Source organism: Girardinichthys multiradiatus, chromosome 4 (assembly GCF_021462225.1).
Source record: "Girardinichthys multiradiatus isolate DD_20200921_A chromosome 4, DD_fGirMul_XY1, whole genome shotgun sequence".
Lineage (NCBI taxonomy): Eukaryota > Metazoa > Chordata > Actinopteri > Cyprinodontiformes > Goodeidae > Girardinichthys > Girardinichthys multiradiatus.
The window spans coordinates 52,368,170-52,388,399 of NC_061797.1; the positions used below are offsets into that span (position 1 = coordinate 52,368,170).

Here is a 20,230-nt window from a genome sequence, read left to right on the forward strand (position 1 = left end):
ATCATCTGCACTGTTGTATTGCTCTAGCATATTATACAGCTCTATATTTACTCTCACTCACTTAAAACTGTGCACATATATTAATATTATATTGTAGATATGTTTATACTGTTTAATTTGTACTGTATTGCACCGACTACGCCAAAACAAATTCCTTGTATGTCCAAAAACTTACTTGGCAATAAAGCTTTTCTGATTCTGATTCTGATACTAAGGTGGAGGTTCACTTTCCAGCAGGACAACCACCCAAAACACAAGGCCAAAGATACAATAGAATAGTTTAGATCAAAGAACATATGTTAGAATGGCCTAGTTAAAGTTCATACCTAAATCCAATTGAGAATCTGTAGCAAAACATGCAAACTGATGTTCACAGACGCTCCTTCCAAGTTGACTGAACTACTTTGTGAATAAGAACAGGGAAAAATCAGGTGCAGTGCGAACCATTTAAGGAGGCCTTAGTCCTCCTGTTCTGGGTTCAAGTCCCGGCCTGGCGACATTTGTCACATGTCTTCCCTTCTCTCTCCATTTCCTGTCTATCTACTGTCAAAAAATAAAGGCCACTAGTGCTGCAAAAAAAATCTTTAGAAAAGAACAGGCAAAAACCTTCAATGTTCAAAGCTGGTAGAAAGAAACACAAAGTGTTTTCAATATGTTTAGGGCCTGAAGCATTGACTCAGGGGTAAAAGTTCATGTGCATTTGTTTATACTGAAACCATCTTAGACACAGGTGGACTCTACTTACTGACTAGGTGATTTGTAGACAAATGGTTGAGGTGGATTTTATTTAGGGGAGCTGAATACGAACACGTTCTTCATTTTTATCTGCAAAAACAAACCGGTGTATCAATTTCCTATAAACAATGATCACATCAAGACTCAAATAATTTATCAGTGATGGAAAATACAAACAGCTACAAAAAATTACTCGGTTTTCCAAATATATTAATTTAACAGCTGTTTGAGTCTTAAATTATTTTGCATATTTTTGAAAAATATGTTTACAGGTCCTTCTCAAAATATTAGCAAATTGTGATGAAGTTCATTATTTTCCATAATGTCATGATTAAAATTTAACATTCATATATTTTAGATTCATTGCACAATAACTGAAATATTTCAGGTCTTTTATTGTCTTAATACGGATGATTTTGGCATACAGCTCATGAAAACCCAAAATTCCTATCTCACAAAATTAGCATATCATTAAAAGGGCCTCTAAACGAGCTATGAACCTAATCATCTGAATCAACGAGTTAACTCTAAACACCTGCAAAAGATTCCTGAGGCCTTTAAAACTCCCAGCCTGGTTCATCACTCAAAACCCCAATCATGGGTAAGACTGCCGACCTGACTGCTGTCCAGAAGGCCACTATTGACACCCTCAAGCAAGAGGGTAAGACACAGAAAGACATTTCTGAACGAATAGGCTGTTCCCAGAGTGCTGTATCAAGGCACCTCAGTGGGAAGTCTGTGGGAAGGAAAAAGTGTGGCAGAAAACGCTGCACAACGAGAAGAGGTGACCGGACCCTGAGGAAGATTGTGGAGAAGGGCCGATTCCAGACCTTGGGGGACCTGCGGAAGCAGTGGACTGAGTCTGGAGTAGAAACATCCAGAGCCACCGTGCACAGGCGTGTGCAGGAAATGAGCTACAGGTGCCGCATTCCCCAGGTCAAGCCACTTTTGAACCAAAAACAGCGGCAGAAGCGCCTGACCTGGGCTACAGAGAAGCAGCACTGGACTGTTGCTCAGTGGTCCAAAGTACTTTTTTCGGATGAAAGCAAATTCTGCATGTCATTCGGAAATCAAGGTGCCAGAGTCTGGAGGAAGACTGGGGAGAAGGAAATGCCAAAATGCCAGAAGTCCAGTGTCAAGTACCCACAGTCAGTGATGGTCTGGGGTGCCGTGTCAGCTGCTGGTGTTGGTCCACTGTGTTTTATCAAGGGCAGGGTCAATGCAGCTAGCTATCAGGAGATTTTGGAGCACTTCATGCTTCCATCTGCTGAAAAGCTTTATGGAGATGAAGATTTCATTTTTCAGCACGACCTGGCACCTGCTCACAGTGCCAAAACCACTGGTAAATGGTTTACTGACCATGGTATCACTGTGCTCAATTGGCCTGCCAACTCTCCTGACCTGAACCCCATAGAGAATCTGTGGGATATTGTGAAGAGAACGTTGAGAGACTCAAGACCCAACACTCTGGATGAGCTAAAGGCCGCTATCGAAGCATCCTGGGCCTCCATAAGACCTCAGCAGTGCCACAGGCTGATTGCCTCCATGCCACGCCGCATTGAAGCAGTCATTTCTGCAAAAGGATTCCCGACCAAGTATTGAGTGCATAACTGTACATGATTATTTGAAGGTTGACGTTTTTTGTATTAAAAACACTTTTCTTTTATTGGTCGGATGAAATATGCTAATTTTGTGAGATAGGAATTTTGGGTTTTCATGAGTTGTATGCCAAAATCATCCGTATTAAGACAATAAAAGACCTGAAATATTTCAGTTAGTGTGCAATGAATCTAAAATATATGAATGTTACATTTTCATCATGACATTATGGAAAATAATGAACTTTATCACAATATGCTAATATTTTGAGAAGGACCTGTACAATCATGAGTTCTCTGCTGATTTTCCTCTTCCCCTGCATGCATGCAATCTGTCAATGATGACCTTATGTTCATGTTATTTGCTTCCAGCAGACCCTCCCGGGTCAAATTAAACAGGTAGTCTCACGTTGATTGAAGACATTTTGCTCTCCCTGCCCTGGAGATATTCACTAATGTGCTGCTATTGTCTTAATGAGAGCAAGAGGAGGCAGGCTGACCCCTGCTGACCTTTGAAAGAGCCTCCTCAGTGATGAGGCCAAGCAGTCAGAACACAGGTCTGCTGTGATTTAAAAAATAAACATAAAGCATGAATAGAAACTCTGGCAATGTGTGTAATTTCTTGAAGTTATGGGTGGAAACTGTCATCTTTTAAGGCTAGTATGAGACTGGATTTGAGCAATGAGGCTGTAAAACTGTGGAGAAAAGTGAGTTTTAGAGTGGTTGCTGTTCTTTTAAAAAAGAAAAAAAATCAGTCAGTCATTTTCTACCACTTATTCCATAGTGGGTCATGGGAAACTGGTGCCTATCTCCAGCAGTCTATGGGCAAGAGGCAGGGTAGACCCTGGACAGGTCGCCAGTCCATCACAGGGCAACACACAAACAACAAAGCACACACACACACTCCTAAGGGCAATTTAGAGAGACCAATTAACCTAACAGGCATGTCTTTGGACTGTGGGAGGAAGCCAGAGTACCCGGTGAGAACCCACGCATGCACGGGGGGAACATGCAAACTCCATGCAGAAAGACCCCCAGCAGGGAATCAAACCCAGGACCTTCTTGCTGCAAGGCAACAGTGCTACCAACTGCGCCACCGTGCAACCCTTCTTTTAAAAATACGCCAGATATTTACATTGTATAAAAAGACTTCTGAACATAAATTTAAACTAAATCTTTCCTGTTTTAGTTTTACTAAAACAATAATTTTTTGAAAAATGCCAGAATAACGAGAGACAAAAAGATTTTAGAGAATTTCCTCAGACAAGTGAGGCGTTTACATAACCTAAGATTATTTTGCCTTTAAATACACTGGGTCTCAACATTTGAGTTAAATAGTGCAAATGTATCTCAGGGCAACACCTCAAACATGCTGATTCCTTGTGTGACATCATGAGAAAATCACAGGATATGTGTTCTAACTGAATGCTGCCAGAACTGGACTTTTGTGAGTAACGGTTTTCATCACAAGAAGTCCACTGTTCACTGTGGTGAACTACAGGCAGACCGAGTTGCTGCAGAGTGGTTTGAAATCTCTGTGAAGGTTAGGTTCCTTCTCTTGATGGTTAGTTTGGTTTATGCTAACTGTATTTATTTGACAGATTACAACATGAAGAGAAATAATCCATGAAAAGCTTTAAAATGTTAAATCCTGATGTTTGGCGTTTAAAGCTGAAGCAGAAAGATAGAGTCATTGACTCTACAGCCCTGATCTAGTTCTTCATTCATGTTTTATGATGTTATAGCCACGCAAATTCATCAGTAAAGAAATATTGAATTCTTTATACTTTTTTAATATAAATTATTTTTCAACTACGTGCATATTTGCAAAATTTAAAATTTTGGAAATATCTAATTTTTAGGCAGTTTATTCTCACTGTGAGGATTTAGGAACAGATCCTTCACCTTAATATAGTCAGTTTAAACAGTAGAGAGGCAGCGATTAGACATTTCCTGACACACTGATTTCTTCTTTTCTTTGAGATCTCACCTCACACATACATTTGGATAAACGTTGCTATAATTTAAATTAAATGTTGCAAACTTTACTAATAAAGGGAAAACTCTGCTGCAGGTTACTTGGTAAAGGTAGGGGTTTTCAATCCAACAGAGAAATGAATGGCCCCGGGATTATCTCCATTAATGCATCAAAGCATATGTTTTCTCTTCATCTGATTTTTACTAAAATCGAAACCAAATGTCTATCAAAGAACAGCCTGTTGGTACATTTACAGGGCAAAGCGAGTGGGAGTTTTCAGGTTTGTTGCATTTTAATGAGGAGAAAAAATCAGATTTTTCTGTATTTAGACCTATTTGTCGCTGACGACTTTTGTACAAATCAGAGTGTGAGCACATTTCAAGTTTGTTGTCATGCATGAAATACATTCAAAGCAATTTTTCTTTGCTAACATTTTGCTTTCTTTTGTGAAAGTCTCAAAACTTGTAAAAGTCATCAAAAGGTCACGCAAAAGGTCACGCAAAAGCCTTACAGCTGAGACACTGAACATCAAATCCATGTGTATGAAAATGAAAAGGCCTCTTAAGACCTTATTTATGTTCTGTTTGCCTCTTTCAGTCAGTGTGACCCTCTTTGTTCCCCTGATAAGTCCTCCCCCATGTAAGGCCAGGATGGGAGCTGAGGGCTCTGAGGGGAGAGGCTGCTCAGCCAAGTGTGAAAGAGATATGTATCGTTTAATTAGACAGGGCAACTTACTGACCTGGGGCTGAGCCAAAAGCCAACTCCAGAAGCTTTGCGTCAGCTCTCTGTTTATGGCTCGCAGGGAGATAAAAGAGACAAAGAGGCTGAGAGAGATGGATAGCAGAGAGGCTGGACGCAGGATGAAACGAGACAACAAGAAAAAAGACGATTGGGTTGCTATAACCTTTAAATGCAATCTGTTCCAGCACAGTTGCCTATTAAGTAGCAACAAAAAGCAGTGCACAGTCTCAATGGAGAGCCCTAAATGCAAGACACACTGCAGCTGTCACCAAAGCGGCCCCTGGAACCGTTAAAGTGAGGGACTTTCCAAGAATCGCTTCTCAGAAACAGCATTTGCTAATACCATTACTAATACCAAATTTAATTAATCAGAACAGGACTTTAACTATACAATTATTATGTTTAATTTATTCAATAGAATAACTAAATGATTGACGTACTGAATATCCATGTGCTACACCAGTGCTTCCCAATTTCTTTTTTCCTGAAAGTCCTGTATTTCTCTGCAATAACCACAATAAGTCAGGTGAAACTTAATTTCTATTACATTTAAAAGTAACCACAATTTACTGAAGTGCTTTTTGAGTTCTAAGATCAGGAAAACTGGGAGCTGGTTCCATGAGCAACGAGGCAATAACTGAAAGCTGAGCTCTGCCACTCTTTCTGCTTCTAGATATTTGAAGAGAATAACCTACTTCATGGGTTTTAATTGTGTGCATTAAAATACTCAGCGCTGCCTTTTAGGGTACAAAGAGCTATAAGATCAGAAAATCTGAGAATGGGTTTTACCTCACAGGAACCAGTAAAGCCAGCTCTGATTCCTCATTTGTGCCTTTTTTAATTGTCATACACTACTGGTCAAAAGTTTTAGAACTTCTTCCTCATTTACTGGTTTTCTTTATGTTTAGGAATATTTCCATTGAATGTAGAGTTTTCACTGAAGGCATCAAAACAGTGAATGAACACAGGAATTATGTAGCAAACAAAACACTGTAAAATAACTTTAAATATGTTTTAGATTCCTTAAAGTAGCCATGCCTTTGACTTTCACACTTTTTACTGTTTACTATATAATTCCTTGTGTTCATTCACAGGTTTGTTGTCTTTGGTGAGAATCATGAAAATAAAAAGACCCATTAAGTGAGAAAGTGTATCTAAAGGGTTTGAGCGGTAGTGTAGATGCCTTTCTTCTTGTAACATTTTGTAATTTAATGAATAAAGCGACACATCAGATCTACCAACCTGTTCACTGACTGTTCTCATTGTTACAGCTTTGTTTGACATTTTTATGTCTCTGTATCAAAATTAATTCATGGTGATGGAGGACATCATTTGTTGATCATGACAGGAATATAATTTTTGAAACTTATATCTGTAGCTGATACTGATTAAAAGGTGTATTAAGCTAGAAATTTGTTTTAATTTTTGCTGATGTTGCTGACTTTTTTCTTTGCTAAAATCAAATAAAGGCATCACAGCTAGCATGTTCTTCCTGGCACTAAAGTTATTTACAGGGGTCAAATGTGGTCAAACCTGAGACTACATTCAGGAGAAGGTTCAGTTCAATTAATAGAGTCGATTCACAACAACTGTAATCTCAAGGCACTTTGCAATGGAAACAAATCCCGTGTATATACAGAAATATGTGATTTAAACCAATTATAGAAAGATTCAAGGACAATCACATATGATCCAGTTATAAAACACTGCAGTCAAGTTTAGTTTATTATGGCAATTAGTAAAAAGTTTGGTTTTCAAGGAATCCTAATTGATTGCAATGAGTTGTTAACTAAAATAGCTCTATAGACCAAGTAACTCAACACTGAAGCAGTTTTCCCACTTTTTACTGAGGCATTGTGCATGCATTCAGTGAAAAAATTGCCCACATTTATATACACTGCTCAAAAAATAAAGGGACACTTACACAACACAATATAACTCCAAGTAAATCAAACTTCTGTGAAATCAAACTGTCCACTTAGGAAGCAACACTGATTAACAATCAACTTCACAGCTGTTGTTCAAATGAAAAAGACAACAGGAGGAAATCTTTGGTGATTAGCAAGACACTCAATAAAGGAGTGGTTCTGCAGGTGGGGACCACAGACCACTTCTCAGTACCGATGATTTCTGGATGATGTTTTGGTCACTTTTGAATGTTGGTGGTGCTTTCACACTCGTGGTAGCATGAGACGGACTCTACAACCCACACAAGTGGCTCAGGTAGTGCAGCTCATCCAGGATGGCACATCAATGCCAGCTGTGGCAAGAAGGTTTGCTGTGTCTGTCAGCGTAGTGTCCAGAGCCTGGAGGCGCTACCAGGAGACAGGCCAGTACACCAGGAGACGTGGAGGAGGCTGTAGGAGGGCAACAACCCAGCAGCAGGACCGCTACCTCCGTCTTTGTGCAAGAGGAGGAACAGGAGGAGCACTGCTAGAGCCCTGCAAGATGACCTCCAGCAGACCACAAATGTGCATGTGTCTGCACAAACGGTTAGAAACCGACTCCATGAGGATGGTATGAGGGGCCGACGTCCACAAATGAGGGTTGTGCTCACAGCCCAACACCGTGCAGGACACTTGGCATTTGCCAGAGAACACCAGGATTGGTAAATTCGCCACTGGCGCCCTGTGGTCTTCACAGATGAAAGCAGGTTCACACTGAGCACATGTGACAGACGTGACAGAGTCTGGAGACACCGTGGAGAGAGATCTGCTGCCTGCAACATCCTTCAGCATGACCGGTTTGGTAGTGGGTCAGTAATGGTGTGGGGTGGCATTTCTTTCCATGTGCTCTCCAGAGGTAGCCTGACTGCCATTAGGTACCGAGATGAGATCCTCAGACCCCTTGTGAGACCATATGCTGGTACGGTTGGTCCTGGGTTCCTCCTAATGCAGGACAATGCTAGACCTCATGTGGCTGGAGTGTGTCAGCAGTTCCTGCAAGATGAAGACATTGAAGCTATGGACTGGCCCGCCTGTTCCCCAGACCTGAATCCGATTGAGCACATCTGGGACATCATGTCTCGCTCCATCCACCAACGTCACGTTGCTCCACAGACTGTCCAGGAGTTGAAGGATGCTTTAGTCCAGGTCTGGGAGGAGATCCCTCAGGAGACCATCCACCGTCTCATCAGGAGCATGTCCAGGTGTTGTAGGGAGGTCATACAGGTACGTGGAGGTCACACACAATACTGAGCCTCATTTTGACTTGTTTTAAGGACATTACATCAAAGTTGGATCAGCCTCTAGTGTGTTTTTCCACTTTAATTTTGTGTGTGACTCCAAATCCAGGCCTCCATTGGTTCATAAATTTGATTTCCATTGATGATTATTGTGTGATTTTGTTGTCAGCACATTAAACTTTGTACAGAACAAAGTATTTAATGAGAATATTTCATTCATTCAGATCTAGGATGTTATTTGAGTGTTACCTTTATTTTTTTGAGGAGTGTATATTTGCATGAATCATTGCCACAGTAAAATACATGAAGTTCTCAGTGACCAGAGCACTTTGCATTGAGTAGATTGTCTGACAAAATACTGTCTGCTGAAATAAATTGTTTTTGGCAGCTTTCAAGTTCCATCAGTGAATTGATCTGCAAGTGAATCAATTCAAGTTAAAAGCTTTTTGGTGTATGTTTAAAAGTTAAAAGTGTTAAAGTTAAATCCTTATTTCACTTTCTTTTACAACCGACAGCATCACTGATTGATTTGGAAACACTCTTGCATCTAATTCCTCCAGTTAGAAGTTGTTTCTTAAGGTTTTAAATAATCCCTCATCAGGTCCCGTTTTCTCTCAATTTATGATGACTTTACCACATCTGCTGTGTTTGTGCCTGAAAAGATGATAATTAAAAACAGGTGCAAATTGCTCCTGTCTGCAGATCTTGATGACCGTGTTTGCATCGGCATCCATTTAGTGAAATCTTTTTAGTGAATCCGGTGCAGTAAAAGGCCAAATAGTAGAACCAGAACAGTTGGAAAAAGCAGAGTTTGAATTTCCTTTTCTATGCTTTAACTTTGCTGCATTGAACATTCTCCAGTTGAGCTTTAATTTGATGAATTAGTGAAGGAATATGATATAATTATAATATAATTGGTGTTTTGTTGCATCCACCTATTTAACAGGGTCAGGCTTAGGCCAGAGGTGATAAGGATGCAGATGGAGTTTAGGGCAGCAGGATGGTTTAAATCCCAGGAACTATTGATACTTCCTGAACTCTGCTTCTGTTTTTGATCGTGTCACATCTTCTATGTGAAAATCAGCGATAACTCAGCCTAGGCTTTGTCCTCCCGTCCACCATCAACAAACTCCTCTGCTCTACCAGCTTCAGTGTTGTTGGTCACAGTTATTTTAATTTAAAAGCAACACGGAGGACTTCACCAACAGTCTGACAGTATTTTTCTTCTCTCTCTCTGTGTCTTCAGGAGGCTGACTCTGAACCGGGTCCTGACCTTTGTTTTGTTGCTGGCCCCCCCTGGCTCCCTCGCCTCCCCGCAGAGCGTAAGTCAAGCCCTCCCACATCAACATAAATCTCTGCACAGCCTCAATCTAAAATACAGGTCCTTCTCAAAATATTAGCATATTGTGATAAAGTTAATTATTTTCCATAATGTCATGATGAAAATTTAACATTCATATATTTTAGATTCATTGCACACTAACTGAAATATTTCAGGTCTTTTATTGTGTTAATACGGATGATTTTGGCATACAGCTCATGAAAACCCAAAATTCCTATCTCACAAAATTAGCATATCATTAAAAGGGTCTCTAAACGAGCTATGAACCTAATCATCTGAATCAACGAGTTAACTCTAAACACCTGCAAAAGATTCCTGAGGCCTTTAAAACTCCCAGCCTGGTTCATCACTCAAAACCCCAATCATGGATAAGACTGCCGACCTGACTGCTGTCCAGAAGGCCACTATTGACACCCTCAAGCAAGAGGGTAAGACACAGAAAGACATTTCTGAACGAATAGGCTGTTCCCAGAGTGCTGTATCAAGGCACCTCAGTGGGAAGTCTGTGGGAAGGAAAAAGTGTGGCAGAAAACGCTGCACAACGAGAAGAGGTGACCAGACCCTGAGGAAGATTGTGGAGAAGGGCCAATTCCAGACCTTGGGGGACCTGCGGAAACAGTGGACTGAGTCTGGAGTAGAAACATCCAGAGCCACCGTGCACAGGTGTGTGCAGGAAATGGGCTACAGGTGCCGCATTCCCCAGGTCAAGCCACTTTTGAACCAGAAACAGCGGCAGAAGCGCCTGACCTGGGCTACAGAGAAGCAGCACTGGACTGTTGCTCAGTGGTCCAAAGTACTTTTTTCGGATGAAAGCAAATTCTGCATGTCATTCAGAAATCAAGGTGCCAGAGTCTGGAGGAAGACTGGGGAGAAGGAAATGCCAAAATGCCAGAAGTCCAGTGTCAAGTACCCACAGTCAGTGATGGTCTGGGGTGCTGTGTCAGCTGCTGGTGTTGGTCCACTGTGTTTTATCAAGGGCAGGGTCAATGCAGCTAGCTATCAGGAGATTTTGGAGCACTTCATGCTTCCATCTGCTGAAAAGCTTTATGGAGATGAAGATTTCATTTTTCAGCACGACCTGGCACCTGCTCACAGTGCCAAAACCACTGGTAAATGGTTTACTGACCATGGTATCACTGTGCTCAATTGGCCTGCCAACTCTCCTGACCTGAACCCCATAGAGAATCTGTGGGATATTGTGAAGAGAACGTTGAGAGACTCAAGACCCAACACTCTGGATGAGCTAAAGGCCGCTATCGAAGCATCCTGGGCCTCCATAAGACCTCAGCAGTGCCACAGGCTGATTGCCTCCATGCCACGCCGCATTGAAGCAGTCATTTCTGCCAAAGGATTCCCGACCAAGTATTGAGTGCATAACTGTACATGATTATTTGAAGGTTGACGTTTTTTGTATTGAAAACACTTTTCTTTTATTGGTCGGATGAAATATGCTAATTTTGTGAGATAGGAATTTTGGGTTTTCATGAGCTGTATGCCAAAATCATCCGTATTAAGACAATAAAAGACCTGAAATATTTCAGTTAGTGTGCAATGAATCTAAATTATATGAATGTTACATTTTCATCATGACATTATGGAAAATAATGAACTTTATCACAATATGCTATTATTTTGAGAAGGACCTGTAACTCCGGCTAAACTAACCCTGAGAATATCTTATCACCTCAGGTTCTTTTGAAATGACCTCTATGAAAAGCTTTGACACAGTGGAGCAAAGTTTCCATGAAACTGCTGCAACAAAAATGCTTCAAATCATTTTTAAAATGAACCAAACTGGCACTACAACTTTCTTTCTTCATAACCTGCCTTACACATGATCAGTTAGGAATAAAATCCACATCAATTATTCAAAAATGTTTGAAGTTACACTCAAAAACGTATTTTCTTTAATTGATGTCTATCACTATAAGACAATGATCCTTAAATTAAATGCTTCTTTTCCCTTTCTTTGTTTATCTGTTTGTTTGCAATGTCATAAGGATCTTATCATTTTGCAAAAGAACAAAGTGCATGTGAGGTTGTGAATTTATGTAGATCTTACACATGAAATTGGAAAACAGTTGCAACAAATGATTCTTATTTTACTCTACATGTAGAAACTTGTGGTTCTAACCTGCCACAGCTTCAAGGTAATGTCCCACAGCCTTCCTCTCCTTGTCTGATTTAATTATGAGTTAAATGTTTGGGGTAGTTGGAGGATGATGCTCAGCCTCGTTTTTCTGTGTTGTACTGGAGATAAACCAAACTAAAGCTGTCGTCACACTCTTGTTGAATGCAGACTTGTGATTCTTTGCTATAAATCCCTTTCATGAGTCGCTACTCTTTAGCGCTCCTGAATCTTGTTTTTTAATGTTTAACTCTTACTGATGGGTTGAATTATTCTTTTTCAGGTGGAAAACCCCACTTCCTTCCACTGATCTCTGACATCTGACTCACACACATTTCTTCCAGTCTCTGCCTTTTCTCATAACCTACTTTGACAAACTTTGTATTTTGAAGATATATTGGACATCTCTCCTTCCTTCTGCCACTTTGTTTCCATTTTACAATCCTGCCATGTCGTTTTTACTTGATCTGAATGTTGAGTTGGAACATGTTTTTCTGCACATGGATGTTGAACATGTCTATGTCCTTCCCATTGCTAAAACAATGGGAAGGACAACGGATCATGATCCCCGTTCATCATAAAGCTGCGACAGTTATGTAGCTTTAATTTCAAATTCGGCGTTTTTCGTCTACTTTTGCAAAAAATATTACTGTATATTTAAAAACAAAAGCCATGAAGTAGTATTTTCATATTTTTATTCAAAATAACAACTGAATTTGTGCTCACTTGCAAATTAGATAAAACAAATAATAAGCCTAGATAATAAATATAATAATTGGCATTAGAGTTAAAAGTGCACAGACAGCAGATTTCACAGCTATTTGCAAACATTTTTAAAAATAATATTAGATTTCTGGTGCCACAGTTATTAATACTTTGCATAACCCCCTTTCACCAACAGGACATTATTATCGGAAAACTTTTTATGAGGTTGGAGTATACAAGGAGAAGGTAAAGAGGCCCAGAGCATCGCAGAACCTCCACTATACTTAACGATGAACAGGAGTCTTTGTTTTATGGCAGACGCACCTGAAGTGTTTGCTGGTGAAAGTTAAATCTTAGCCTCAGTTACAGTTAGCAAATCTCCCACCTTTAGGTTCATGATGGAAGCACAGACAAGTTTTCACGGCATGCCTCCCAACCAATTAGTGTAGTTTTAATGCAGACTTGATGACCCCAAGATGTCATTGTTTGCTGACTGTAGATATGGGCGAGTTTAAGCCAGTAGCTGCTTTCTTGTAAAGATCAACAGATGTCTGGCTTACTCTAATACATGTTCTCCTGTATTTCCTATTTTGAAGAGTGGCAGGGAGAAATGGGCTTCTGGGTCTGGTATTTATACGCCAGGGAAACGGGAATTTTTTTTTTTTTAGTTCGCTTCCTATGTGAAGTTTCTTTTTTCTCTCTTTGAGTTGGGAAGGGGGAAGGAGTGTACTGTTAAGGTCAAGGGTTGCTTTCATTAATCTAGAAAGCCAGCTCCCCCCCCCATCTCCAACTGTTATCAACGCTAATTTGAACGGGAGTAACACTAATGAGGGCACCTTTAAGAGACCCTGCCAAGAAATTATGGGGAGAAGTAGCACATGTTGGATCTCTGCTCAGTGTGTGTGTTCAGAATGAGTCACAAAGTCAGAGCCTCAATTAGTTTGGTTCTTTCTTCTCGCTGTAACTTTATTTTTAACTGTGCTCAGTTAAAGTAACTTTAGATTTGCTTTGGGGGAGTTTTGTTCTGCATAGATTTGTGGAAATGAGCAATTTTATGCAGCATGTTTAAACAGCCCAGCAGTAATTTAGTAGCTTTTATGAAGATTTGCTAACTGAAAAACCTTATCAGATCCACAACATGAAAAGACACAATGCTTAACAGTGTTAAACTATGTTTGTGCAGGTTTCATGTAAATATTTAGTCTGTCATCGCTTTGCATTCTTTACAGAAGCTTGCCTTTGGGGGTGGGGGTTGGGGGATCTGGAGATCAGTTGCAGGGCCCGTCCCAGGCTGGACTTAGCTTGAGTAGGAAACCTTGACCTGAGATCAAGGATACTGGTGAGTGGTGGAAGGAACACTCTCAGGGCCTGATCTTCAACAGGTTTGTATATACAAAACCACACACAAACCTGTTTCCCTCCACAAAGCTGATCTACTAACGAGGTGCGATTGCAGGTCTAAAATCAGTGGAACAGCGCAAAGTTTTTAGCATGTTTGCCTTCATAAATGGGCAAAAAACATGATTATGACCCAAACGTGTACATTTATGGGAGGGTGATATGCAAATGTAATCACTTACCACCCTCAATTATCAAATCTGAAACAGATTGCGGTGCTGTTTCAGCGTCTAGATTTAGCACATTTGACCTGCAGGTCGCAAAAATGTCTGCTGTAACTGTGGCCAGAAGGAGGCATAGATAGAATGACAGATGATGGAGAGAGAACCTTCTGTACATGTGTCAGCAGATTTAGATCGTCAAAATAAAACTAATGAGAATAGAGGATTCTATGTAGGGTTATCTAAGATCTGGTTCATAGCCAATCACAAACAGAAGATGAAATATGTTTTTCTTGCGTCTGGATCATTCCAGCGAACCATCGCTGTCATTGAGATCATCTGCTGCTGAAGCACAAACCTGATCATGCAGAGTTGCACACATAACTGATCATCTGCCAGAGAAGCTCGCAGCCTGTAACTGTTACTACAAATCATGCAAAAGCCCACTGTGCTTTGATGTTGATAATATAACTAATAGGAAAGAATTATAGACATTATAAGCCAGATTAAATCCTTCATTTGCAAACTGGATGTTAAAAATCCCTTCTTAGCCAGAGAAAAATCACCATTTTAAGCCATCCTATTCCATGTGGTGAGAAACACGGTGTATGCTATGACCTTGTCTCTAAACAAAAGAAAACTTCATTATTGACAATAACATTGTGTCATTGCAGAGCAATCAAAGCTGGATCAGTTTGATTACGTTGTTTAAATGTAAACATATACCAGGGGAGGCTTTATACTGTAAAAATGATTTTGTGTCATCATTAGCAAAACTAACATCCAGATAGCCTGTTGCTAATATTACATTCAGGCCTAAATATTGTGGCTGTTTATGATAAACTCCGAACTCTTTAAACATATACTCTTAAAAAAAGGAGACACAGATGTCAGCCTAGACACAGCTGCCTGGTGTGAGTACCGATAGCAGAGCGCGCGCCACTCTGGACACAGCTCTGCCCTCCTGCGCAATAGCCTGTAATCCAATATTTTGATCAAATTTGAAGCAGGATGTTGTCTTTGCCTCACAACCCCTGCATGTTTCAAGTAACACAGCAGAGAGGATCTGTTTGTTTTTCCTCTTGTTCTGCTGGAGGCAGCAGCAACCAGCCAGTAGCACATGCAATTTCCCCATTTAAATAGGGCGGTCTGCACCTCTTTGCACCTGTTATCTATTACAAGAGCAATGTTTGATGATGGCACGCAACAACCCCTCCAATTAAAAGTGCAATTTTAATTTTGCGCAAGCAATTAAGCGCCCCTTAATTGGGATCTTTGAAGATCAGGACCTATGGATCCCCTTGTTCAGAAGGTAAATTTCTGTGGGATCTGGGGTGGGGCGGGTTTGCTTGTCGCCCCCCAGCCCACCTGTCTTTTGTTGGGGTTTCCCTCGGTAGCTGAGAGGATCACATCCCTGCGTCTTCGGGTCAGGGACAGGTGTCTGACCCGGCCTTCCTGGCATCCCTGTCGGGGGTGCTGGAAAGTGCCCCTTTCGGGCACTCCATCATTCTGCTGGTGGACTTCAACGCCCACATGGGAAACTACAGGGACACCTCGAGGGGCTTCTCCGATCTGAACCCAAGTGGTGCATAAAAGTGTTCATCAGGGCACTTGGCACCAGGACAACCTAGGCAGGAGGTCGATAATAATAATAATCGACTTTCTAGTTGTGTTTTCGGACCTTTGGCTGCATGTCTTGGACACTGGTGAAGAAAGGGGCTGAGCTGTCTACAGATAACCACCTGGTGGTGAGTTGGATCTGCTGGAAGAGAAGTTTTATTTATATAGCGCCAATTCACAACACATGTCGTCTCAAGGCTCTTCACAAAGAGTTTGGAATGGTGTGGGGTTGTTCGGGAGGTTAGATTAAACTACTGAGTTTAGAGTTTGGCCATTTTAGAATGGGCTATGTGTAGGGGTACTAAGTAAAATAATAAACTGATAAACTTTGTCCATCTAGAGCCCACTGGTGGCTATTGTTATACTAAAAACCACAAGAGGAAGGGAGCCGGAAAAAACTTGGCAGGCCCAAACGTATAGTAAGGGTCTGCTGGGAACGTCTGGTGGAGCCCTCGGCCAGGGATGTATTCAACTCCTACCTGCAGGAGAGCTGTGACCAGGTTTCCGGGGAGGTTGGAGACATAGAGTCCGAGTGGACTATGTTCTCTGCCTTTACTGTCGTTGCTGCCCCTCGTAGCTGTCAACCTGAAGAAGGTGTCCCATCGACTGTGGTTGGTTTGTGCTGCTGACCTTGACTGGGGATATTAACGGGCGGTGGAAGGAGTACTTCGAAGATCTGCTCAATCCTGCCATCATGCCTTTCCTGGTGGAAGCAGAGACTGGGGACTTGGAGTTGGACTCTTTCATCACCCAGGCTGAAGTCACTAAGGTGGTTAAATGCTCCATAGTGGCAGAGCTTCAGGGGTGGATGAGATGGACCGTGAGTACCTCAAGTCTCAGGGTGTAGTGGGGCTGTCGTGGCTGACATGCCTCTTCAACATGACATGGCTTTTGGGGACTGGCAGACCGGGGTGGTGGACCGGAGGGTGTGTTCTACACCCTCTACAGGTTGCTCGAGGGTTCATGGCAGTATGACCAACTGTTCCACTTGTGTTTTGTGGACCTGGAGAAGGCATTCGACCATGTTTCTCGTGGTGCCCTGTAGGGGCGCTCCAGGAATACGGAGATGGGGCCCTTTAGTAGGGGCTCTCTTTACAAACAGAGCAGGAGTTTGGTCCGCATTGCCTGCACTAAGCCGAATCTGTTGCATGTTGGACGCCGGCAGGGCTGTCATCGGTCCTGTTCATAACTTTATGGACAGGATTTCTAGGTGCAGCCAAGGGCCGGAGGGTGTCTGGTTTAGGGACCAGTGGATTTCATCTCTTCTTTTTGCTGATGACGTGGTCAACTAAAGTTTCTTATCTTTGATTTTTGCAGATGTGTTTTTATTGGCATCTTTAAGCAATGACCTTTTGTGCAGAGGTAAGTTTGTCTCAAAAAGAGAAGTTCATGTATCTTGATGTCTTGGTATTATGTGATGGAATAAAACACCATAATTTCTGCAGACTTTATCTGCAGTTTTGTGGCTGTTGCTCCAGTTTATCATAGTGAACAAAGAGCTGACTTGGAGTTGCCCCTCTACTTCGAAAGGAGCCAGTGAGGTTTTTGGGGTTTTGCCTCCAGGAATTCCCCTTTTAAGCCAATGTCCCACTGGATGAAGAACCCAGATACACCATGAACTTAGAAGGATTATGTATTACTTCTGACTTGTGAGTGCCTTGGGGTTCCCCAGAGGAAATAAGTATGTCACTGGGAAGGGGGAAGTCTGTGTTTCTCTCCTGGACCTCTTGCCTATGGTTTGGATGCACATCATAACTTCTTTAGGCTGCATAGGCTCTTTCAGCATAGGCTTTTTCAGCATAGGCTCTTTCAGCGCATGAAAACAAAGAAAGCTGGAGGACCTGATAACGTCTCCCCATCATGCCTGAAAGCCTGTGCAAATCAACTCGCTCCGATCTTCACAAGGATCTTCAACAAATCACTGGAGACGTGTGAGGTCCCCTCCTGCCTCAAACGATCCACCATCATCCCGGTTCCCAAGAAACCCACCATCGTAGGATTAAATGACTACAGGCCTGTAGCCCTGACGTCTGTGGTCATGAAATCCTTTGAGCGGCTGGTGTTGAAGCACCTGAAAGACATCACAAGCCCCCTGCTGGACCCCCTCCAGTTTGCTTACTGAGCAAACAGGTCGGCAGATGATGCTGTTAACTTAGGTCTACACTTCATCCTGCAACACCTCGACCACCCAGGGACGTACGCCAGGATCCTGTTTGTAGACTTCAGCTCGGCCTTCAACACCATCATACCAGACATCCTCCACCAGAAGCTCACCCAGCTCAACGTCCCAGCCTCCACCTGTCAGTGGATCAACAACTTCCTGACGGACCAACAGCAGCAGGTGAGACTGGGGAGCATCTTCTCCCGATCCAGATCAATAAGTACTGGTGCCCCCCAGGGGTGTGTTCTATCCCCACTCCTCTTCTCTCTGTACACAAATGACTGCACCTCATCGGACTCGTCCGTGAAACTCCTGAAGTTTGCAGAAGACACCACTGTCATTGGACTGGTCCAGGACGGTGATGAGTCTGCATACAGACAGCAGGTGGATTGGCTGGTCCACTGGTGCAGTCAGAACTACCTGGAACTGAACCCACTCAAAACTGTGGAGATGATGGTGGACCTTCGGAGAACACCACCCCCATACACCCGCTCACCATCCTCAACAACACTGTATCGGCCGTGGACCACTTCAGGTTCTTAGGAACCACCATCTCTGAGGACCTGAGATGGTCTTCACACATAGACACTGTTCGAAAGAAGGTCCAGCAGAGACTGTACTTCCTGAGGCAACTCAAGAAGTTCAACCTTCCACAGGAGCTGCTGGTCATCTTCTACACTGCCATCATTCAATCTGTCCTGTCTTCATCCATCTCAGTGTGGTTTGGATCATCCACAAAACAGGACAGGTCCAGACTGCAACGAATAATCAGGACTGCAGAGAGAATAATCAGGGCTGACCTTCCCTCCATTCAGGACTTATACAGGTCAAGGGTCATGAAAAGGGCTGCTAAAATCTCTGCAGACCCCACACACCCTGCACATAAACTGTTCAGAGTTTTACCTTCAGGTGGCGCTACAGAGCACTGTTCACTAAAACCAGTCGCCACAGAGACAGTTTCTTCCCCCAGGATGTTTCTCTGATGAACATTTAATAAAGTACAAAACAACAGCATACAGATGTTGCAAATGCACCTTTTCTATTAGATATGTGTATATTGTACATTGTAAATTGTATATATGTATATACTGTAATACAACAACAAAACCAAAGAGCAAAGTGTACCGGAGTCAAATTCCTTGTTTGTATGTACGAACTTGGCAATAAAGCTGATTCTGATTGAATGGTTTGCACACTGCTGGTTTAAAGCTAAGTTCTTGATTTGTACTCATTTGTTCAAGATCTTGTCTTGTTTTCCTGCACACCAGACTCCTGAGACCTCATCTCTTTCTGACAGAACATGAGCTGCAGTAGTCCTTGAAGAAGTGTGCAAAGAGTTAAAAGTGTCTGTTATACACCAGCTCCTGTATGAGAATCTGGTGGGACGGCTGCCAGTTTCACTCCTCCTCCAGGGCACAAATTCTGGAATGTGTTTGAGGAGAACCACAAAGATTTCTCTAATCACTTTTATTGTTTTGCTCTGCTGATCCTGATCCATCAGCCTCATGGGGTTGCTTTGTTATTTTTAGTCACGTCTACTGTTTGAATAGATTTATCTTCCTGCTAGACTCGTGGCGAGATACAAAGAGGGCTTTGTTGGGAGTCATGTGAAACTTCATGGAAACCATTTCTCTTCCACACAGTGACATCCCATCAATCTGTGCTTAGTGCTTTTTCTTCATCTTGAGCACAGTCATTACAGGCTACAGACAATTACTATTTGCATTGTGACAGCTTTAAACATGCAGGATGTCACTGCAGAGTGATGCTGCTGAGTGATTTTAATGTTGTGTGCTTCTACAGCTGGTAGCATTCAATTCAATTCAATTCAGTTTTATTTATATAGCGCCTATTCACAACATATGTCGTCTCAAGGTTCTTCACAACCGTCAGGTTCATACATTCCAATTAATCCTAACAATTGAACAGTTCAGTCAGAGTTAGCTTTTTATTCAAATTGGATAAAAAGTTTTTCTATCTAAGAAAACCCAGCAGATTGCATCCAGTCAGTGACTTGCAGAATTCACTCCTCCTGGATGAGCATGTAGAGACAGTGGACAGTCACTGGTGTTGACTTTGCAGCAATCCCTCATACTGAGCATGCATGTAGCGACAGTGGAGAGGAAAAACTCCCTTTTAACAGGAAGAAACCTCCAGCAGAACCAGAACCAGGCTCAGTGTGAGCGGCCATCTGCCACGACCCACTGGAGGTTTGAGAGAACAGAGCAGAGACACAAAGAGAACAAAGAAGCTCTGATCCAGGAGTACTTTCTATGGGAAGGAAAAGTAAATGTTAATGGATGTAGCTCCTTTAGTCGTTTCATCTAGAAAGAAAGAACAGATAAACTCTGAGCCAGTTTTCAAGGTTAGAGTCTGAAAGAGAGAACATAGAGTTAGTCACAGTAGAAGCTCAGTCAGTAGCCATGTCTAGGAGAGAGAAAGGGTTAAACACTAAAAGACAGGGCTATGTGGATCATCG

At 42.1% G+C, this 20,230-nt stretch overlaps 1 protein-coding gene across 1 annotated transcript in view; it reads left to right on the plus strand.

Annotated features, from left to right (window-relative positions):
• adamtsl5 (ADAMTS like 5) overlaps positions 1-20,230 on the plus strand; it is a 94,275-nt gene that overhangs the window by 10,233 nt on the left and 63,812 nt on the right. Inside the window, exon 2 of the mRNA XM_047363161.1 lies at positions 9,483-9,558. Within this exon, the coding sequence (XP_047219117.1) occupies positions 9,483-9,558 (76 nt within the window). The remainder of the gene's footprint in view (positions 1-9,482; positions 9,559-20,230) is intronic.